General features: G+C 35.5%; 1 protein-coding gene across 2 annotated transcripts in view; it reads right to left on the bottom strand.

The window, feature by feature from the left end:
• DMD (dystrophin) overlaps positions 1-24,713 on the bottom strand; it is a 2,258,239-nt gene that overhangs the window by 706,135 nt on the left and 1,527,391 nt on the right. For both annotated transcript variants that reach the window (XM_037986581.2, XM_073013821.1), the window contains exon 49: positions 8,645-8,746. In XM_037986581.2, coding sequence (XP_037842509.2) covers positions 8,645-8,746 — 102 coding nt within the window. The remainder of the gene's footprint in view (positions 1-8,644; positions 8,747-24,713) is intronic.

The raw sequence follows: 24,713 nt of genomic DNA, 5'->3' as shown, positions 1-24,713 counted from the left end.
TAATAAATTTAGGAAAATCAAAATCATATCAAGTATCTTCTCAGACCACAGTGGAATAAAACTAAAAATCAACTCCAAAAGGAAAAAAACTACACAAACACATGGAAATTAAGTTCTTGAATGATTTTGGGGTTAACAATGAAATTGAGATGGAAATTAAAATATTTTTTGAAATGAATAGTGACACAACTTATTACAACCTCTGAGATACAGCAAAAACAGTGCTAAGAGGAAAGCTCATAGTGTTAAATACCTACATCAAAAATTCTGAAAGAGCACAAATTGACAACCTAATGTCACATTTCAAGGAACTAGAGAAACAAGAACAAACTAAACTCAAGGCCAGCAGAAGAAAAGAAATAACAAAGATCAAAGCACAACTAAATGAAGTTGAAACAAAAAAATACAAAATATAAATGAAACAAAAAGCTAGTTCTTTGAAAAGATAAACAAAATTGATAGACCATTAGCAGGATTAACCAAGGAAAGAAGAGAGGAGAGTCAAATAATCTCAAGTAGAAATGAAACTGGAAACACTACAGCCTACATCACAAAAATACAAAAGATCATTCACTACTACTATGAACACCTTTATGCACACAAACTAGAAAATCCAGAGGAAATGGATAAATTCGTGGAAACATACAACCCTCCTAGTTTAAATCAAGAAGAAACAGAAACCCTGAACACTTCGGCTGGGCGCGGTGGTTCACGTCTGTAATCCTAGCACTTTGGGAGGCTGAGGCGGGCAGATCACGAGGTCAGGAGTTTGAGACCAGCCTGGCTGACATAGTGAAACTCCAACTCTACTAAAAATACAAAAATTAGCTGGGCGTGGTGGTGGGCACCTGTAATCTCAGCTACTTGGGAGACTGAGGCAGGAGAATTGCTTGAAACCGGAAGGTAGAGGTTGCAGTGAGCCGAGATCATGCCACAGCACTGCAGCCTGGGCGAAAGAGCAAAACTCCGTCTCAAAAAAAAATAAAAAAGTAACCCTGAACACATCAGTAATGAGCAGCCAGGTTGAATCAGTAATTTAAAAATTGCCAAATAAAAGCCCAGGACCAGATGAATTCACAGCTGAATTCTACCAGACATTCAAAGAAGAATTGGTACCAATTATACTGAAACTATTTCAAAAGATAAAGAGGGAATCCTCCCTAAATCATTCTATGAAGTCAGTATCACCCTAATACCAAAACCAGAAAAGGACGTAACAAAAAAGAAAGCAGCAGCACAAAAATAGCAGCAAAATTTGCAATTGTAAGATATGGAACCAACCCAAGTGTCTATCGACTAATGAATGGATAAAGAAAATGTGGTATCTATATACCACAGAATATTACTCAGACATAAAAAGGAATTTCTTTTGCAGCAACTTGAATGGAGCTGGCGGCCATTATTCCAAGTAAAGTAACTCAGGAATGGAAAACTAAATACCGTATGTTCTCCCTCATAAGTGGGAGCTAAGCTTTGAGGATACAAAGACATACCGAGTGATATAATGGACTTTGGGGACTCTAAGTGGGGAGCTTGGGAGTGAGGTAAGGGATAAAAGACTATTTATTGGGTACAGTGTATACTACTCAGGTAATGGATACAGAAAAAATTTCAGAACTTGCCACTATAGAACTCATCCATGTAACCAAAAACCACCTGTACCCCCAAAACTACTGAAATTACAAAAAATAAGCAAAATATCACTTGTACCCCACATATAAATATGTACAATTATACATATATAAAATTAAAAATAAAAAATATTTTAAGAAATTAACAGTTTCCTAAGATAGCTACAATTGTGGGTGCTTTCTTGCCTCATATTTTGGGATATTTAAAAAATATTAAATGATTTTTATGTTTTCTATCATTAAGATAAGGAAAAAAGCCTTCTGGAAATATTATTTGATGTAGAATAAGGGAAAATAATGTATTTGTTTTATACAATCATAAAAATATCATTTGCTTAAAAAAGTAAACTAGAATATAGTTTAAACTCTGAGTTTGAGATTTTCAAAATTTAAAAATATATCTTGTGTCAATGGTAGGCATGCAATTAATATCTACTGATTAAATAAAGGACTCTACCTACGGCTGTACATATACAGGCATACATTTGAATACTATAATTGAAACATCTATGTCTCTTTGTCTCTCTTTTTAAGTGTAATTAATACAACTGAGGACAAGAGATGAAATTCAAATCTCTAAAATGCTTCCCTAATTTCAGCATGAGCTACTGAGCATATGAGACTTTTCACTCAAATGTTCTCTCAGAAAAGAAAGTTGGCTCATATTCAAGACTACCTCTTATGTCTCAATTATTTTATTCTGAACCACAATGTTGTATATTAGCCTGAAATAACCTCAAGAGATGTGATGCTTATATAAGTATTCTGACAGAATTTGCTTAATTAAAAAGGGAGGTAAAGCAAGTTGATAAATCTTGAGCAATCATTCCTAATGTATAGCTTCACAATCACTCGGAGACCATTGTAAACAAGTCTTTTAAAGAATTTGTTAAAAAGCCAAACAATTTAAAAAGTAAAAACAATATGTGAGTCTATTGGGAAAATTTTTAAAAATCACATATGGCTGGGTGTGGTGGCTCACGCCTGTAATCCCAGGACTTTGGGAGGCCGAGGCAGCCGATCACCTGAGGTCGGGAGTTTGAGACCAGCTTGACCAATGTGGAGAAACCCCATCTCTACTAAAAATACAAAATTAGCTGGGCGTGGTGGCGCATGCCTGTAGTCCCAGCTACCTGCGAGGCCGAGGCAGGAGAATCGTTTGAACCTGGGAGGTGGAGGTTGCGGTGAGCCGAGATCGTGCCACTGCACTCTAGCCTGGGCAACAAAAAAGCAAAACTCTGTCTCAAAAACAAACAAACAAACAAAACTCGTATCTATGAAAAATGAAAAAAACAGTTGTCCTAATATTTTGTGAATGGGTATTGAAGTTTGGGATAAAAATTTCAGTTATAGCATTGAGAACGTGAAAAATGGCCCTGCTGGTAGCTGGCAGCTGGCAGCTAGCTAGGCCATGATGGTCCCAGCTGGATGTTAAAAAACACTCATAGAAATAAACTAGGCAGACACAAGGCCACCCCATGGCTGTGTTTGAAACGAGACAGAGACAAGGCCTTTCTGCTATCACAGAAATGACTCATATGAGGCATTGCTGCTCCTTTACCAATGACGTGTCTAGCTCTACTTTAATCTCATCTTCTAGATAAACACTAAGATACCTAATCACTACATTGACTCTGTTTCTTGAAAGCATCTAATCCAGAAATGGCTTCTACTTTCTGAATTCCTCCTTAGAATCATGCAGCCAGCTGAGCTCTGTAAGAAGCTTTTTCCAACGCCCTCTTACTGACATGCCCACACTCTGTCTGAAGTGTTTTACGCTCTTGCTGCAACAAGGTAAATATTCTTAATTTGTTGATTACAGGTATGTTGCTAGTAATCTTGGCCAGAGGGCTTTCAGAGTATTATGTGGGGATTCAAACAGTGCCATATTACAAATAACTTAGCAAGGTGATGAGCTCTAGAATTCTAGAATATACATACGGAGCATTTGAATGAAATTGTTTCATAAAATATAAATGTGCCAGGTATTTCTAAATGAGTGTGTTATTTTATAAAATGTAAGATTAGAAATATGGAAATGCTACTCAATTAAGAAATTGAATATAATTAGAAATTTGACAATCTCATCCATATTTCTAAATGTTTATGTTTACAAGTTGCCCAAAAATCTATTATAATTTTTTTCTCTTCTCATTGGGAAAGTGAAGCTCTCCTTAAGTTTATGCATTGCGATTAGCATTTATTCAACCTCTTATACTCCAAGACTTTTTTTCAGTTGTAAAGCAAACTTATATTTTTAAAAAATAAAATGTTACTATGAATTTACTTATAAATTATTAAGTATTTCTAACATTGTTATCTTCTTTCTAGACGTCCTCTCCCAACTTGTTCTGGTGGTATTGGCATGGGAATTGTGCTCACTAAATGAGTCAGTCAAAATAGACTTGTTCATTTGAGGGGACAATTTTTATTTGTTATCTCTCTATTGATTTCTGTTGCTATAAGTGAAGTTACACCAGGTAAACGAGACTGTATGCATGACAGATGATTTATGAAATCCAAGTATTGTTTTAATGGTAATTATATTGATTTCGGCAACATTTTGACCAATGAAATACCATTCGACCTGCTATACTGTGAATAAGTCTTGAGATGCACATCCGTTGTGAGTAATATATTAAAGATTGTTAGGCAAAAAATAAACCCTAAGGAAGTTTTTAAAAATGTTAAGATGTTGATGTTGGCAGTAGAACAAACTCATTGGAAGGAAAAAAAACAGCTTAATCTAGTTAATTAACAACAAAACAGCTGGGAAAATGAAACATCCCTGGTTGTGATTGACTGTAATTGAAAATAACTAATGATGCTGTCATTTTGCAGCTCATATCTGAGGAAATGATGCCTGGAAGATTATAATTGCCCTCTTGACCATTTGTCTACAGCAATTATTTTGTGTTAAAGGTTGGGATGGAACCCTTTGGCCAAACACAGAAAGGTCCTCACACCTTTTTCTGTTACATTGAAAAATAATTCAAGAGCAGTAAGTAAAATTAGGTTATGTAAGTAACATTTTTTGATAATATAAAAAGTTAGCAAAGCAAACCAGCTGGCTTCATTTTATCACTTTAGAAAGTAATCAAGACATTTAAAATTCCATTAACGCTCTCAGTTCTAATACATGGCAGGTGATGTAAGCGTTGAATGTATATGAACACATTTTTAAAAGTTAACTGAAAGTGTAGTTTTCTAACTTAAGTTAAAAATGAGTATGAATACAAGAAAATGGCACCTAAATGCTTAAGTTCAAGACAGTTAAAAATACAATTTTATAATAAAAACCAAACAACAAATGGCTTATTTCTTTTGTAGTTTATACTGTTGTTACTGATAGCAGTAGTTTTTGTTGCTTTTAAACTGCTAAATGGGGTGCTATTGAGGACCTCATTATTACTCTATGGAAAAATGGAACACATTAAAAACTATTTCATCTATGGCATTAATGTAATACATTACACCAAAACTATAACTTTAGCAAAATTTTAAACAATTTATATAACTCATATATTCAGTCTTCAATAATTTCTGAAGTTAAGATGAAGAAATAACATACAAATAAATAAAAGTATGTGTGTAGAGGGGGAGAGAGAGAGGGAGACAGAGAGAGAAGAGAGAGAGAGGGGGAGAGAAGGAGAGAGAGAAAAAGAGAGAGAGAGTTGAAGTGTTAAACAAAGATGGAGAGGTATTTGATCATATGATCCTAAGATTTTTCCAGTTATTTTGCAGCAGAGATTAGTACTACATATATGTCATTAGTAGTATTATTTCATAATTTTGACCTTTTACAGGAATTCGTCAAAGAAAATAAAGAAGTTGGTTAGTCAGAGATTTCAAAAAAGAAACCAGAAATATACCATCTTTGAAAATAAAAGAAATCTTAAAGAAGTTGATGAAGTGAAGGAAAGACTAAAGAGGAAAGAAACTGAACAGGGATTAACCCAGCTTCCAATCAGAACACAGCTTGGGAGGTGAGCGTAGGAGCTGAACAGACAGGCTGTCTGATGCAGAATGCAGAGGTGCCAATAGACAAGTCAATTTCCTAAGAAACAGAATAATTCCCTGATGTGTCTTTAATTAGAATGTCTGCAAGCGGTGGACATACTAATTATCCATTTAAATACTGGATCTTACATATACATCATGAGAGATTTTCATTTTCTTTTTAAAGAATATCATTTTCTTCATAATTATTACAGTTTCCAAATGCACCCGCCCCCAAAACAAAACAGAAACACAATTCTCTCATGAAAATGTGCTGCAGGCTACTCAGACTCGTTTCCTCTTCTATTAAGAGGTAACAAGACCCAGAGTGAAGAAGAGGCATAAGAAATAGGACACATTTTAAATTTTGATATATGGACTCAAAGTTGAAAAAGGCTTTGTTCACTTTCTGTCAGAGCAATGGAGCGTCCTTCAGAAAAATCACTCTAACCTTTAAAAATAAATTTTTGATCCATGTAGAGATTTAAACAGCCCTCACAGTTTTCTACCTTGTATTGCTGGGTGTCATGTTCAAAACTGTGAGGTCATTTTTTGAGCCTCTAGTTGTTTCAGGCTACCACAAACCCCAGCTAATCTTCAGATGTTTCCAAGGTCATGGTCCATAGCAAAAGTTTTGCATGAGTCAACTATTTTTTTACACCCCATAATTTCCAAATCGGTCTTGCATTTTTGCCCCTATCAACTTGATATCTATATCTATATCTATATCTATATATTTTGAAATGGAGTTTTGCTCGTGTAGCCCAGGCTGGAGTGCAACGGCGTGGTCTCGGTTCACTGCAACTTCTGCCTCTTGGGTTCAAGCAATTCTCTTGCCTCAGCCTCCCAAGTAGCTGGGATTACAGGCGCCTGCCACCACAGCGGGCTCATTTTCGTATTTTTAGTAGAGAGAGGGTTTCGCCATGTTGGCCAGGCTGGTCTCGAACTCCTGACCTCAGGTGATCTGCCTGCCTTGGCCTCGCAAAGTGCTGGGATTATAGGCATGAGCCACCATGCCCAGCCAACTTGATATGCTGATTCTTCTCCAAATCCAAGGGAAAAATGGGAAAACAGGAATAAAATTTCCCTTAAGTTCAGCTTCTCCCAATGTGCCAAATTGAGAGAAAATGGGGAAGCAGGCAAGGAGAAAAAAAAAAAAAGAAGGAAGGAAAGCACAGTGCTGTCTGCTACAAAAATGGTTTTAAGGGTTGTGAAAGAGAAGGAAAGCAACAGCTCCTGGTTCGTTCTTTTTATTCCAGAAAAGTAATTCTCCTTTTACATCACTAATGCATTAGCAGGAAGCAGATATGCTCAGGCATGGCAGATCCCAGTTCTTATCTCCAAGTGGCCCAGTAGTTGAGTGTGTGGGTGGAGGTGTGATAAGTTAGTATCAAGTATTTGGATTGTTTTGTACGTAATGAAAGCAAAAATTGTCTCACTGGCTTTTAATTAAGATCTCTCTCTCTCTCTTTTACAAAGGCACAAAAGTAAAAGCCAAATTACTTGTACCTTTGTGATCTCTAACAATTAGTGACAAACCTTAATTCATAGTCATACACCATAAGGCATAAAGTCTTTGAGGATCAACAAAGAGTAGACAGAAATGTACGCAATTGTCCATTTGTGCATTTCATGGCTTGCTACAATGAAAGTCACCCTGTTAACTGCTCTGGGGGCTGGCTTTCTTCAGAACATCAACAGAAACCCTGAAATTTGCTGCTTTCAGGACTTTCTCTAGCTCTTCGAATTAAATACTGAGCACATTGTTAGTTTTGTTAGTTTATGAAAAATGATTATACTGGGCTTGAACTGGATACAAATTACTTTTCTAGATTTTTGGAGTGGTTGCAATATATTCCTGAATAAATGTATGTTGATATCCACAGAGAAACCTGTGATTTTCAGTGTCTGGTGTTTGGACATTAAGCTCAGGTGCAAACTTCAACTTTACCTAAGGAAAAGTCTCTTGTAAGCTATAAGGAAAACAAACAATCTTCTAGAAATTAAGCTTGGGCCAAGTACAAGGGAAACTATGCAGTGACCTTAGAGACAGAATCTAAGTCATGGTAATGTTGTTTGCAAGGACAAACTGGTTCTGTATAATGAGGTTATTGACCTGTACTGTTTTCAAGCAGTTTTAAACATGAGGGCGAGGTTCATTGTATCCAAGCCTGCAACATTCACTGAGAAACCAAGACTGATCAATAAACAACCACAATTACAGGATCTCAGGAACCTTCATCATAATGGGAACCATTATAATTTCGGTCAGGTACAGAGAATCAGGTAACCTATTGCTAACGTGTATTTAGCACTGGTCTCTCATTTGCAAATGGAAGCCATTGATTAGCTATTTTTTGAAAACTGACCTGGCTTTCCATCTCCCTCCTTATGTAATAGCCTGTGAATAAATGTGACCTAGACTTCAACATGCATATGGAGAAGAAAACAAAATAGAAAGCTTTATCCCAGGCCAGCTTTTTGCCAAAGAAATAAGCAATTACATGACATTTCACTAAAAATTCTTGACCCAATGAAATACTGAAGCCTCAATGCCGATTTTCCTCTTTTATAAGAAAGAGCAACAAAGGAAAGAAAGGTCACAGACCATATTGTGATTCTTTACAGCTGTTGGAGACAGACACTATGATACAGTAGCTTGATTTGAATTAAACCAAACAATATGAAAAGCATCAAGGCTGGCAAGCAAAGCAATAAAGCCCCAAAGAATTTAATCTACCTTGAAGGTGGGACTACTTTTGTATTGATGGCAGCACACCAGGACAGAAATGAGTTCTTTAATGCAATGACTCATTAACAGCCTTAAGATCACAATATATAAATAGGATATGCTGATCAAAAAGACAGCTTTGCCTCTGCTATTACAGTATGGCCAGTATTTCCTTACAAGTTATTTCATTGATTATAAATAGTCCACGTCAATGGCAAATGTACAACAGGGGAAGCATAACCCATTATGAGGTAATGGATATAGCTAGAGGTTGCTTCATTACCTTCACTGGCTGAGTGGCTGGTTTTTCCTTGTACAAACACTGCCCTTTAGACAAAATCCCTTCCACATCCGGTTGTTTAGCTTGAACTGCGATTTCAGTTTCCTGGGGAAAAGAACCCATAGAGTGCAGATTAACTTCACAGTTAGCAATAAAATTACTAAATTTAAATATACCCTTGGAGACACCACATGTATTGCAGATCAATTTCTGCTGGGTACATAAGGGCACAAAAATGTAGCTTTTGATGCAGAGAAAAGAAACAAAGATGTGAAACAAAGTAAAGTTAAAAAAATTCATCCAATATCTTCTTGAATTATATAATAATACTCATAGAGAAACACAGGCATTAACTTTCCACTTTTCAAAAAAGTAAAATGCAATAATGACAGTACAATTAACATAACTTATATGAATAAACACTAGTTTTAGCTTTAATAATCTCAATAATCCTAATGTTCATATGACTTTATACACTTATTGTTTTACAAAATTCTGTTTTGAGTATTGGATATAAATTTTGTTTTGAAATAAATATCAAATAATTATTTCTACATCACTGTCAAAATTATTTTCTTTCCAAAGGGTAAACACTTAAAGTACAGTATCAAAGCTTATTATTTATTAATGAGTCAAATAGGCCTTTCGAAGAATGATTTTTTTTTTTTGTACTATTTGCTTTTCTTCAGTCTGGAGAAGGCTGAAGCATGACAAAAAAATCCTTTAGGTATATGAATATAAGCATTTTGTTACTATCTGCTGCCTAGCTCTCTTGACAAGAGGACAAAAGAAATGTGCAGAAATTGAAGCTGACGGAAGTGAAGTTAAATATTACAGAAGACTTTTTGGATGGAACACTTGTTAAACACTAGGATAGAGCATCAATTAATCAATGTCAGGCATCAGTCAGGGCCTGGACAATCTTCCCCAGAGAGCAGCTCCTGATTAACCCACATCTCTCTTCCTCCCTCTCCTATCCCGGAGCCTCCCAGCACTGCTGTGTGTAAGTGTCTTCATGCCACTGTTTCCTTTGTATACTGTGTTTGTACCTGTTCCCTCTCAGTTCATCAGTAGGAAATCCCAAATTACTATAATCTCAAACTGCCCAGTATGTTGTCTTGCAACTTATGGGTGCTCAGCACAAACTCTTGAGATAGACTATTTTTTCTCCAGTTCTTATTATAATAAATACCAGTGGCAAACAGGCACTTTGGTCAAAATTGTATATAACTAACCTCATGTGTTAATGGTTATGTATGCAAATTTCAGTTCCTTTATAACAGGAGTTTAACTACTTTACATGTAGAACTACTAATTGATGGTCTTACTGCCCCTTGTCAAGAAAACACATTGTTCCCTGAAAATGCAGCACCTGGAATGACTGTATGTCTTTGCTAGAGGTAGAAATAGCTCTGATCTCAGATCAGAAAATCTAGTTTTACTTACTGAATTCTGAATAGGTCCCCAGCCACTATAAATTCACCCTTGAATACCCCATTTGTAAAAAAAACATTTTGGTGTAGTAAATGGTTATATGGTCTCAAAATACTTTAAAAGAAAATAAAATATATTATTCTAAGGAAGTAGACAAAAGAGCATATCTTCCCCAAGGTAAAAATGATTTAAGAAAAGGAAAAAAAAGTAACTGAATTTTCAACCTATACATTTATCATTTATGTATACCATAAAGTACCAAGCCAAATCCATGTACAATGTCTAAATTATACATTTGAAATTATATATGCATTACACATATAAACTGATGAGTTAACTTAAAGCACTGTCACCACCATTCATTTTGTATGTGTTTCTCTTAAGACAAACCACTATTTTCTATTTATTCACTGACAGCTGGGACTTTTCTTGTGATATTTATTGATATTGCTAATTACTGGTAATGGACAATGTTTTCTGATTAGCTTCACCATAGCTGTAGACTATATTATTGATGATAGCATAGTTACCATTTGTATAATGAGTACTATTTCCCTTCCCCAACCCTGATTCAAACAGATTGCCAATTTACAGATAAGAAAATGAATCAAGGGTGGATGGGATAGTAGTGATGGTAGTGACAATGATGTGAATAGCTTGCCCACAACCTCGTGGGATATAGAACAGTTAATATTCAAACATGGCTAGGTCTGAATCCAAAGTTTATGCTATTGGCAGTAGTAACAGCTACTTCTTCGTATCTTACAACAACTTAATAACATATCTAAATGACTTGATCAAATTATGTGATTTCTAAGCATTAAGAATTTTACTTTCACCATCTGAATCTGACATTATCACGTATGCTGAAAAACATGTCCTACCTCTCTGATAATAGAGAATCACTATGGGTCAGAGGGAGACACGCAACTTCATGCAACGGTAGTCATTCCCATTCATTGGAATTTTTGACAAATGATAGCAAAGACCATTGTTCCCACTGCCAACCTACAGTCTTATTTAAACTGTTCCAATTCCTTTGCTTCCTCCTTCAAAACACATCACAATTAGTCAAACTATGTGTTTATGTATAGTGTTGACCATTCCTAAAGAATTATCCTCTATAAGAGTAAGGCCCATAACTACCTTGTTCACTCACATCCCTGGAAGTGCCTAACACATAGTAGATGCCAAACAAAAAATTGTTGAATGGGCAAATAAATACTGTTGCAACTTTGAGCCTATGGGAATTGAGTTAGAGTGTGTATTACTAGAGACATTTGTTCATGCAGACAGTCGAAAGGTTCATGGCACAGATTATTTTCTTTCTAAATAATCTGCTAGAGTTAAATACATAGTCTACTTTTCTACTTTTGGATTTCCTTTAGCGATTTTTTGGGAAATTTTACATCTTCATGTTATTGATTACAACAATGTCTCAGAAAACCCATTTCTATGAAAAATTAAAATGGGATTATTTTATACTTAATTAATCCTTTCATTGACTTCCTTTAAACTAAAATTCCATTTATTCCATATTTTTCTTCTTAGCTGAATTTGGATAATTTAATCTCCATCTAGCAAACCAAGGGAAAATCATAAATACAAATGTTTTAGCATTTATATTATTTAGCATGAATATTTTACATAACCAACATCTGAATGTGGGACCGCTAATCAGACACTTTATAACTATTGCACTTGAAGCATAGTAAACATTTATTAGTTTTCATCTGTAATTTCAGTAGAAGAGTAAACTTGGAAGGGTTGGAGGATCATACTTCCTATACAAAACTAAAAACTTCTATGAGTATTAAAACCTGTGCTGTCCTAGCGTGGAAAAGCTCATCTTTCCTTTCAAACACTCCCACTTCACTTTTCTTTTTCACTCATCAAACACAGGAAGTCAATATTCTCCTCAGATTCCCTTAAATTTAACGTGTCCCTCTGTCCCCCAATACATATAATTTGTATTTGATACACTTGATGCAACTTTTGCTTTTTATAGTATTTATATGTTAAAACCTTTTGCACTGAACACCAAACTTCATATATTATTCCAACCTTTAAAAAAGATTTATATTTCTAAAAATGGAGTCTGTATTCAAAAAATAGCTGCTGTATCATCTATTCAATATATTTATCAAATGATTTGGAGGGCCCACCATAAAGATTGGGATACAGCACTAGAAAATTTTCAATTTACAATATGAATATATGTGTGTGATATACATGTATATACATATATATGTGTATTAGGTATGACATATACACATATCAACATATAGGTATAATATGCACATATACACATATGCATATATGTGAATGGATATTTAGGCACATGTATGTATATGTACAGGTGTACCTCATTTTACTGAGTTTTGCCTTATTGGCTCTGCAGATACTGCAGTTTTTACAAACTGAAGGTTTGTAGCAACCCTGCATCAAGCAAGTCTATCAGCAACATTTCCAACACCATGTGCTTACTTCATGTCTCTGTGTCACATTTTGATAATTCTCACAATATTGCAAGCTTTTTCAATATTTTTATAACTGTTATGGTGACGGGTAATCGGTAATCTTTGATGTTACTATTTTAATAGTTTTGGGGTGCCACAAACAGTGCCCATATAGGATGGCAAACTTAATCCATTAATGTATGTATTCTGAACTCTCCACTGACCAGTCAGTCATTCCCTTACCTCTCTTCCTCTCCTTGGGCCTCCCTATTCTGAGACATAACAATATTGAAATTATGCCAGTTAATAACTGTACTATGACCTCTAAGTGTTCAAGGGAAAATAAGAGTTGCATGCCTCTCACTTTAAATCAAAAGCTAGAAATGATTAAACTTGGTGAGGAAGGCATGTCAAAAGCCAAGAGAGGCTGGAAGCTAGGCCTCTTGTGCCTGTTAGCTAAGTTGTGAATGCAAAGGAAAAATTCTTGAAGAAAATTAAAAGTGCTAGTCTAGTAAACATGCAAATGATAACAAAGCAGAACAGCCTTATTGTTAATATGGAGAATGCCTTAGTGGTCTGGACAGAAGTTCAAAACAGCCACAACATTCTCTTAAGCCAAAGCCTAATCCAGAGCAAGGCTCAATTCTGTTCAGTTGTATGAATGCTGAGAGAGGTGAGGAAATTGTAGAAGTTGGAAGCCAGCAGAGGTTTGTTCATGAGGCTTTAGGACGAAACCCTCTCCATAACATAAAAGTGCAAGGTGGAGCAACAAGTGCTGATGGAGAAGCTGCAGCAAACTATCCAGAAGATCAAGTTAATATCTAAGATGATGAAGGTAGCTACACTAAACAACAGATTTTCAGTGTAGATGAAGCAGTCTTCTATTGGAAAAAGATGCCATCTAGGACTTTCATTGACTAGCTAGAGAGAAGTCAATGCCTGGCTTCGAAAGTTCAAAGGACAGGCTGACTCTCTTGTGAGGGGCTAATGCAATAGGTGACTTTCAATTAAAGCCAATGTTGATTTACCATTCCAAAAATTCTAGGGCCCTTACAATTATGCTAATAGACTCTGCCTGTGCTCTATAAAGGGAACAACAAAGCCTGGATGATAGCACATCGCTTTACAGCATGGTTTACTGAATATTTTAAGCCCATTGGCCATACCTATTGCACAGAAGAAACAATCTCTTTCAATATATTACTGCTTGTTGATAATGCACCTGGTCAGCCAAAAGGTCTGATGAAGATGTACCAAGAGATTAATTTTGTTTTTATGCCTGCTAACACAACATCCATTCTGCAGACCTTGGATCAAGGAGTCATTTCAGCTCTCAAGTCTTATTCTTTAAAAAGTACATTTTGTAAGGCTATAGTTGCCCTAGGCAGTGATTCCTCTGATGGATTTGGGTAAACTGAAAATCTTCTGGAAAGGACTCACCATTCCAGATGCCATTAAGAAAATTTGTGATTCATGGAAAGAGGTAAATATCAACATTACAAGGAGTTTGGAAGAAGTTTATTCCAACCCTCATGAATGACTATGAGGGTCCAAGACTTTAGTGGGGGAAGTTACTGTGGATGTGGAAAAAATTGCAAGAGAACTAGAATAAGAAGTGGAGCCTGAGGGTGTAACTGAATGGCTGTAATCTCATAATAAAACTTCAATGGATGAAGAGTTGCTACTTATAGATGAACATAACAAAGTGTTTTCATGAGACAAAGTGTTTTCATAACAAAGTGTTTTCATGAGTGTTTTACCTGGTGAAGATGCTGTAAACAATGTTGAAATGACAACAAAGGGTTTGGAATATTCTGTAAACTTAGTTGGTAAAGCAGCAGCAGGGTATGAGAGGCTTGACCTCATTTTTGAAAGATCTACTGTGAGTGAAATGCTATCAAATAGCATCACATGCTACATATAAATCTTTTGTGAAAAAAAATCAATCAACGTAGCAAACTTCACGGTTGTTTTATTCTAAGAAATTGGCACAGTCACTCCAACCTTCATCAGTTACTACTCTGATCAGTCAGCAGCTATCTACATCAAGGCAAGACCATCCATCAGCAAAAAGATTAAGACTCATTGAAGGCTCAGATGATTGTTAGCAAGCTTCAGCAACAAAGTAGTTTTTAAATAATTTCAACTATTATTTTAGATTTAAGGGGTACATGTGCAGGTTTGTTACATTTATATACTTATTGGGTGATACTGAGGTTTGGAGTATGACTGATCCTGTCACTGAGATAGTGCACATTGTATCTAATAGTTTTTCAATTCTTGCCCCTTCCTTATCTCTTCCCCTACTAGTTTCCAGTATGTAGTGTTGCCATCTTTATGTCCATGAATGCCCAATGTTTAGGCCCACTTATAAGCGAGAACATGTGGTATTTGGTTTTCTGTTCCTACTAATTCACTTACGATAATGGCCTCCAGTTACATGCATGTTGCTACAAAGGACATAATTTCATTCTTTTTTATGGTTATATAGTATTTCATATTGTATGTGTACCACATTTTCTTCATCCAGTCCACCATTGATGGTTATCTAGGTTGATTTCTTGGCTTTTCTATTGTGAATAGTGCTGCAATGAACATACAAGTGCATGTGTCTTTTTAGTAGAATGATTTCTTTTCTTTTGGATATATAATCAGTAATGGGATTGCTGGGTCAAATGATAGTGCATTTTAAGTTGAGAAATTTCCAAACTGCTTTCCACAGTGGCTGAACTAATTTACACTCCCACCAACAGTGTATAATGTTCCCTTTTCTCCGCAGTCTCACCAACATCTATTATGTTTTGAGTTTTTGATAATAGGTATTCTGACTGGTGTGAGATGGTATCTCACTGTGGTTTTGATTTCCTTTTCTCTGATGATGAGTGATGTGGAGCATTTTTTCATATCTGTTAGCCACCTGTGTGTCTTCTTTTGCGAAGTATCTATCTGTTCATGTCTTTTGCCCCCTTTTTTAATGGGGTTATCTGTGTTTTGCTTGTTAAGTTCCCTATAGATTATGGATATTAGATCTTTGTCTGATGGATAGTTTGTGTATATTCTCTCTCATCCTGTGGGTTGTCTGTTTACTCTGTTGATAGTTTATTTTGCTGTGCAGAAACTCTTTAGTTTAATTAGATCCCACCTGTGAATTTTTGGTTTTGTTACATTTGCTTTTAAGGACTTAGTAATGAATTCTTTCCCGAGGGTGATGTCTAGAATAGTATTTCCTAGGTTTTCTTCTAGGATTCTTCTAGTTTGAGATTTAATTTAATTTAATTTAATTTAATTTATTTATTTAGGGACAGAATCTCGCTCTGTTGTCAGGCTGGAGTTCTGTGATGCTATCTGGGCTCACTACAACCCCCAACTCCCTGGTTCAAGCGGTTCTCCAGCTTCAGCCTCCCAAGTAGCTGGGATTACAGGGACGCGCCACCTTGCCCAGCTAATTTTTTTCTATTTTTAGTAGAGACGGGATTTCACCATATTGGCCAGGATGGTCTCAATCTCCTGACCTCGTGATCTGCTTGCTTCAGCCTCCCAAAGTGCTGGGATTACAGGTGTGAGCCACCACACCCAGCCGAGATTTTATTTTTTAAAATCTTTAATCCATCTTGAGTTAATTTTTGTATATAGTGAAAGGTAGGAGTCCAGTTTCATTCCTCTGTATATGGTTAGCCAGCTATCCCAGTACCATTTATTGAGTAGGGAGTCCTTTCCCCATTTTTTCATTTACTCTGTTAAAGATCAGATGGCTGTAGGTATGTGGCTTTATTTCTGGGTTCTCTATTCTGTTCTATTGGTCCAAGTTTCTGTCTTTGTGAAAGTCCCATTCTGTTTGGGTAACTGTAGCCTTATAGTATAGTTTGAAGTTGGTTAATATCATGCTTTATTCCTTTCACTTATGATTGCTTTTACTCTTCAGGCTCTTTTTTAGATTCATATGAATTTTAGGATAGCTTTTTATAATTCTGTGAAAAATGACATTGGTAGTTTGATAGGAATAGCATTGAATCTGTAGATTGCTATAAGCAGAATGTCCATTTTAACGATATTGATTCTTCCTTTCCATTAACATGGAATGTTTTTCCATTTGTTTGTGTTATCTATGGTTTCTTTCAGCAGTGTTTTGTAGTTACCCTTGTAGAAATCTTTCACCTTTTGGTTAGATGTATTCCTAGATATTTTATTTTTTGTGGCTATTGTAAATAGGTTGCATTCTTGATTTGGCTCTCAGCTTGAACATTGCAATAACATATTTTTAAATTAAGGCATGTACATTAGTATTTAGGCATACACTATTGCATACTTAATAGATTACAGTGTAGTATAAACATGACTTTTATATGTACCAAGAAACCAAAAAATTCATGTGACTCACTTTATTATGGTGGTCTGGAACTGAACCTTCAGTGTCTCAGAGGTATGTCTGTATATGTATATGTATATGTATATGTATATGTATATGTATATGTATGCTATGAAGAAAGACTAAAAAGAGTAAGTAGAGAGTGACAGTGGGCTCTATTTTAGGCATTGTGAGCACAGAAGACTGCTCCTCTCTTCAGGAAATGGAATGAAGTGAAGAAATGAGTCATGTCAACATACTGAAGACTATTTCAGGCAGAGGGAAAAGCCAGTTCAATTGCCAAAAGGCGGCGAGGAGTTTGGCTTGTATAAGGATTTGAAGTAGTACAATGCTCTGTTAACATAAATATGTACAGAATCATTCAGGTGTTGTAGAGGACAGAATAAAGTTTTCTCTCTCTCTTTCTCTCCCTCTCTTTCTCTGAAGTTGATTGTATACACCAAGAACTTGGTACTTTGTAATATTTCTTGGATACCAACCCTGATTTGACTCTTTTAAGATGATAACTCTAGCGGCAGATTGGAGGCAAGATTTTAAGGATAAGGGGCCGGTGGAAGAAACATAGGATATTCCTTTAGAAGTCCAAGTACTTATTGAACAAACAGGAGCAGCATGGATGTTCAGGCAGTCTCATTCTTATGTTGTGGATACAGGACTGGCAGGACTTGATGGAGAAAAAGAAAATTTTCAGAATCACCAAGATTTTATAACTTGGGAGAAACTGTCTAGGGGAATAGGGAAGATAGATGAGCGTGTACATGGAAGCAATAATGTTTACAGGTTGGACACATGAGTCAAGGTGCCTGTGAGTAACACTGATGCAAATGTACAGAAAGTAATTGGAAAAACAAGTGTAGTGTGCAGATTAGGGGTAAAGCTAAGAATACAGGTTTGGAGGTAAAAACAGTAGTTGGACAATATTGTCCCAGTGATACTTGTGAGTGACTGAGGAGGACAGAGCCAGAATTAGGTATTCACCTCCACAGGATAAGAGAAGAAAGTTTAACCAATAAAAAATAGAAAGAGCAGAAGAGATTGAAACAAGAATATGTAAAAACCCAAAAAAGAAGTGAGGAGAGAATTATATGAAAAGGGGTGCCACCATGTTACATATTACAGATTAGCAAGGAAACTAAAGAAATAATAGAAATACTAACACTGAATATATCCTTCATTGGAGGTTAAAATGAAATGAGGGTTTATATCCGATGTTCTTGGTTTACTTTGTAAATACTAGCTTCTGCTCCCCCAAATTTACTACATGTTTCCATTTTTAAAATTCAGCAAACAGATTTAGGTAACAACAGTAAACTTACTAGATATATCTTACAATGGGAGCAACTATATCAAGGTCAGTAAAACAAATCAATGTGAATGTTTGCTCTGGAAAATCAAGGAATACACACACACACACACACACAAAATCTTTAAGGATAGTTATTATGGAAGAAACAAACCTAAAATTATAAGGGTATTAATTCATTCTCTATGATAAAAATTCTTAAGATTTTTAAAAAGTCTTGCAACACTGTAACAAATTCAAAAGGCTTGATATTTCTTCCTTTAAAATTGCTTATATGTACAATCCACTGTAAATTCTATACCTTTAGCAAATGAACAGAAATAGTAATTTCATCTGTGTTTCCTGTATGCAGTCAAAAGACTAGCATCCTTCTCTATCCACCCCATGTTCTTCAATCATCCATAAATAGTTCCAAAAATCATGAAGAATAGATACCACTATTCAGAAGGCACTGGCAGATAGATAGGATCAGGAGTCTGCTTTGACTACTACAAGGAATTTCCTTAAGACAGTCACATATGAATTTTAATTAATAAAATTGTTATTGGCAAATAAACAGAAACAGCAACAAGGCTGACATTTGAGTAGTCCAAGTATTATTTAGAGCTCCAAAGTACTAAGCAGGTGCTTGCTAGATGATGAACTGAAGAGCAGGTGGCATGCCAAATGAAATGTCCATATTTTTCACTTGCAGGAAGTAGAATATTCCCCATTCAAGTCACCAAAATAGCCCTAGATTTAGTCCTCTGGTGAATGAACATTGCATAGTCACATCATTTCCCTCTATTGAAATGTTTCCTATTACTGTGTCCTTCTATCATCACTATTGTCATCTTTTCATCCTTCAATGACATAATACAGATTTTAAGTACCTAGACGAGATTTATTCTCAGTTCTATAGAAATAGAGCAATGGGTGAAAGAATTCACTTCAGCTCTAAATTCTTTGTGGCTACTTTTCCTTGGCACATTTTTGGAGAACTGGACCTCTAATTAAATGCACCTTTGATAGATCACTTTAGAAAGACCATTTTGAAGGTAAATTTCTACAATTTACCTCACTACATTTATTTGCAGGTTGAATTTATTAGTTCAAAGATAGGTCAGTTATTAAGGGCAAGATATTATTGCTTGAAGGGTCAACTGTAGTAAATCCAATTAACTTCACTGAAAATATTCTTTACTATATATTTTCTTAAGTGAGTTTAAGGAAAATAAACTATAAGAACTGACAATTATGCTAAAAATGAAAGAATATGTAAAATAAATTTTAAAAATTTGTTATTTTTCCATGCAAATAAAATGTGACATAGAAAAGCTAAAAAAAAAGCAAGAAACAACTCCAAAGAAACCACATGAGATGGAAAGATTAGAAAATGGTACTAAAATCATTAGCTGCGCTGAAAATGGCAAGTAACTGCTATAGTGATATTAACTGCTATGATAATATTAACAAGCTACAGTTGCTAAAATACTTACTATATGTCAAACACTGTGCTTTTCACACACACATACACTCCTACAAAAAAAGTTGTATCTAATTTCACAGATGCTGAAATTGAGAGTGATTAGGTCAATTATCCAAGACCATGTGGCTTGCAAATAGCAGAGTTGAGATTATATCCAGGAAGTATGTGTCACTAAATCTCTACTTCCTTTCTTAATCTATTGTGTATACTGTGTGTATGTGTGTATGCATGCATGTATGCACATGTACATATATGCTTATTTATTTCCAAAATTGACATGCTTCTTAATATTATGTTAATTAATTCTCCTCCTCTTGAACTCAAATACATTCTACAATATTCTTCCAGAATATAAATGAGAGAAAATCCTATCTCTTTTCACAGAAAAGCAAATAAATTTTTACATAGCCTTGAAAATGCTCTGAGGGTTTCTCTTAGTGGGTTTCTGATTGCCAAACCTCTGATACCCAGGTCAGAGAACTGGTTTGAGAAAACCTTTTATCTCACAAATGGCCTCACATCTTTATATGATTTCAGATAAGGTGAAGAAGGCCACCACCAAAATGGAAACATAGCTAATTATAGTGGCCGGCTTTTATAAGGAGAAAGTGTTCAACTTCAAAGAACATTCAGACAAGAAAGTCGTCAAGGGATTTCCACCAAAAAGCCTCATTTCTAATAATAGAACATTTCCATTAAGGTTTTTTTTTCCCTGTGCCTTATTCTTAATGTCCCCTACAATGCAAGATTGTGCACCAGGTGTAAAGATCCTTATGATACAAGAAGAGTTTTATTTTCTTCATAGTATTGATGGTTCACTGCAATGTCAGGTATAACTTTAAGAAAATAACTTGTATTAATTAGGTAATAGGGAGTAATGGTTCACTAACAGTAGGAGAATATCATAGTCTCTTTTGAAATTCAGCCCTGATAGGTTTTTGAAATGGAGTAACTCTAAGCACCTTTAGTTTTATTTATTTCTCATTAAATGGCATTACTAATAATGGGCAGTTACTGATCCGACAAGCAGTGAAGCAAAGATTAGTGATGAAAAGAGGTCAAAAACAAAACAAAACAAAACAAAACAAAACCAAAAACCAAAAACCTTTGAGGGTAAAACATATCAAGTCAGAGGCAAATTAATATATATTTACATTTTCTAATAATTGATTTATTCAACATTATATTTCTAATTCAACATCATGCTGATTGTGTGTGCATGTGTTTAACTAGAAATTTGGTGTTCGTAGAAATAGTACAGCAGGGAAAAATTCTTCCTTATTTTCCTTTCTTGTACTTAATTTCTTTAAATTTTCTTCATTTTGCCTACTAATAACCTTAGAATATATGATTATATATAAAGAATATATATCTCAAAGCACATTATAATGAGGACATAAACAACCTTTCCATGTATGTTCAAACATTCATTTATTTATTTGTTCATTCAACAAACATTTATTCAATGCTTACTATGTTTCACTGCCTGGGGTAGGAATGGGGAATGTAGACACACAAATACATATTAAACTTAGAGCGTGTCAGGTATAACAACTAGTCAAGTGCAATGTACAATGGAGCACAGAGCAGGAACTGATTAGTTTTGTGTTTGATAGACAAGAAGATCAGGACAGAAAGGCTGGTAGCAGAAACAGCTCATGCACCTTATTATAAGGGGATGGATGGCAGAGAGAATGTATTCCAAGAGGGAATATGGAATATGCAAAGACAGGAAGCAGAAGCAGTATGGAGCTATCATGTAGGGGAATGGGAAGTAATGGAGTAGAAATAGAAAACAAAAGCCAGAGGAAAGAAGGATCTTGTACACCACCCTCAGAACTGTAGTGGAGGAGCTACAAAAGAGTTTTAAATAAGGGAATGGCACTTATGTATTCTAATTGGTCTTCTAAATATATATGAATGTATATTTATAAATGGATGCATATGAATATATAAATAAGTAGACATAGGATCTACTATTAATGCTTGGTTGCCTAATCAAATGAGTTGATCTGAATGAGATATAAATATTGCTACTGAAAAAAGAAATTCAAGATAAAAATCACAACATTTTTGTAAACACAAATTTCCATTCACTTAATTTTTTTAACTTTTATTTTAAATACATGTGCAGGTTTGTTACATAGGTAAACTGTGTCATGGGGGTCTGTTGTACAGATTATGTTGTCACCCAGATATTAAGCCTAGTACCCATTAGTTATATTTCCTGGTTTTCTCCCTCCGCCCAACTTCCACCCTCTGATAGGCCCCAGTGTGTGTTGTTCCCCTCTATGTGTCCACGTGTTCTCATCACTCAGCTCCCACTGATAATTTACTTATTTATAAAGAGTGCCTTCTGCCATTTGGCTATTTTGTCAGTCCTCACAATCAGCAGTTTTTCTATCTAATCTATCATTGATGATAAGCGCCACTATTGTTATATAAACAACAACAACAAAAAAACCACACACACACACACACAAAACACCTAGACTTTGTAAACACTATCTATTGTACGACATATCTCAAGTTCAGAGGTGTTGAAATACTAAAAAACGCATTTTGTAATCAATGAACTCCTAAGATATTTGTGGATACTATGATTGATTTGTTAGTCCATTATTATTCATTTCCTCTCTTAATATGGCTTCCCTGCAGTGAATATTCTCCCCTTCCCATTGACTTTGGGCTTGACTGTGTACCTTTGATAAATAGACCGTGGGCAGAAAGGACTGTGTGGCAGCTTTTAGCTGGAACTTTAAAGGCAATTCAAGATTTGCTGGTTCCCCTTGTTCTTATCTTCCACCATGAGAGAATAATATGCCATATAAAAGCTGCTCTTTCCGCTGGGGTCCTGGGATGAGAAGACATTTAGAGCAGATCCATAGTCTAGAATGAAAAGACCTTAACTTGATTCATAGTGTGGAGTAAAGCTGCAGCTGATCTGCAGACACATGAGTGAGTAATAAATGTTTGTTGTTATGTGTCACTGGAATTTTGTCATTGTTTGTTACTGCAGCAAGAGCTGACAATTACAATATTATAGTAAAACAAACAAAAAAATATGTGATTTCTGGGACGAAAAGACCAAAGTAAGCCTTTAATATAAATGTGCTTTGGGCGCATACATTGACTGCACTATCTCTCATTCCATATAGAAACTGTTTGCTAAAAAGGGTAGCAAGAAACAAAATATGAAATGGAATCAATATTGTGTTAAAGCCTGATTCCTGTGGCCCAGATTGTCAGGCAAAGACTCTGACAAATGAAGGCTGATGGATGGAAAAACACAACATTGTTTCGTTGAGTTTCTTTGTCTTTCCTCTCATGTTGGGTGACTGTTCTTTTATTTATCTACAATTAGGTTTGCCAGACCACTGCAACACAGCTCGCTTTCACTATAACTACATGCTGTCAAGTACATGCCAAGCTGATTGACAAAGAATGACAGGTTCTCTCTTTCCATTTTGAACTAATCAAGGGCAGCTCACCAAAGGGAGACTTAAAAAAAGACTTAGAGATTTATGGATTTCAAAAATAATCTGTCCGAATATACAAAGCATAATGCAGTATTGATTTTCAAACTGGCAAGTGTTGTGAACTGTGAAGATATAAGCTAAGCTGCATACTTGAAATGTTCAAGGCCAGTGCAAGACTGGACACAGGTGTGATCATCAAGTAACATCCAGAAGCCTCTATGGAAGCTCTCCACCTTAAAGTGGGGGTTTCAAAGTTTTTTTGGCAGAATTCTTTTGACAAATGAAATATCACCAAAACACTTCCAAAAAAATCACTTGAGTCATTTCGTGAATATTGACCGATTACTTATTATGTGCTAAACATTGTTTGAGGTACTAGATATGTAACAGTGAATAAAACAGACAAACTTTCTGTGTCCTCATAAAACTTACATTCTAATGGTGATAATGTATAGTAAAAGAGAAATTACGGTGCTTTGAAGAGTGAAAAGTGCTAAAGAACAAAATTTAAAGCATTGGATGGGAATAAGAGACTTATGTATCGGGCAAAAGGAGGTGGGATATGGAGAGTTTAGAAAGTGCCTGCAGGGAAAGCCTCACTGAGTAGGTGGTATTTAAATAAAGATCTGAAGGAAGTGAGGGAACAATTCAAGCAGCTATCTCAGGAAAGAACAATCTGTGCAGAGACAGCAAGTGCAAAGGCCCTGGGGCAGGAGTGTATGTGTAGGTTCAATTAAAAAAACAAGGACACCAGGGTGAGTGGAATCGAATGAGCAAGAGGAGGGTAGTAGGAATGATAGCCATAGAGTTGGGGATGGAGGAGGATAGGTCCTGTGTCTTTGGAAAGATTTTGACTGTTATTCTGAGTGAGATTAGGAACCATAGGAGGGTTTTCAGCAAAGGAGTGATGGGATCTGACTTATTTTTAAATAGATCATTCTGGCTGCTGTATTAAGATTAGACTTTAGGAATGCAGAGAACAGATGGTAGTTAAGAACAGATTCTTAAAGGGGTAAAATCTGTGTTGTTTGGATGGAAGGACTTTGTGAAAACCTGAAGCCCCCATTTTGGAAAACTTTATACATACAGTTCTTAACTAAGGGCCAAAGTTCTGGTCTGGTTTAGTAGCAGCACAGGACACTGCTTAAAAGAACATTCATTTAAACTGGTACTCCCAGGTCTTGCTGCCTTCCTAAGTCCTTACTGGTGAAGAGTATGGGCTCTTGAGTCTGGTTGTCTAGGTTCCAATCCTAGCATGAATTGACTATTTGCAACAGAGACCAAATGGCCCACAAAGCCTCAAAAGTTGACTGAAATATTTTCTATCTGGCCTTTTAAAGAAAAAAGTTGGCTAACCACTCATATAGAGAAATGGTTAGGTTCAGGCTTTCTGGCTCTAAAATCCTTCAAGTATGCATAATTATTCCACAAAGTAAACATATATCAAAACATCACATTGTACCTCATAAATACATATAATTATTATTTGTCAATTAAAAATAAAATAAAAAATACATGGGTATTTTTAATAATCAAACATTAGAAACAAATGCTTTTCTTTTA

Source organism: Chlorocebus sabaeus, chromosome X, assembly GCF_047675955.1.
Source record: "Chlorocebus sabaeus isolate Y175 chromosome X, mChlSab1.0.hap1, whole genome shotgun sequence".
NCBI lineage: Eukaryota > Metazoa > Chordata > Mammalia > Primates > Cercopithecidae > Chlorocebus > Chlorocebus sabaeus.
The sequence above is the reverse complement of the archived record's forward strand: the minus strand, read 5'-3'. Positions and strand labels throughout refer to the sequence as shown.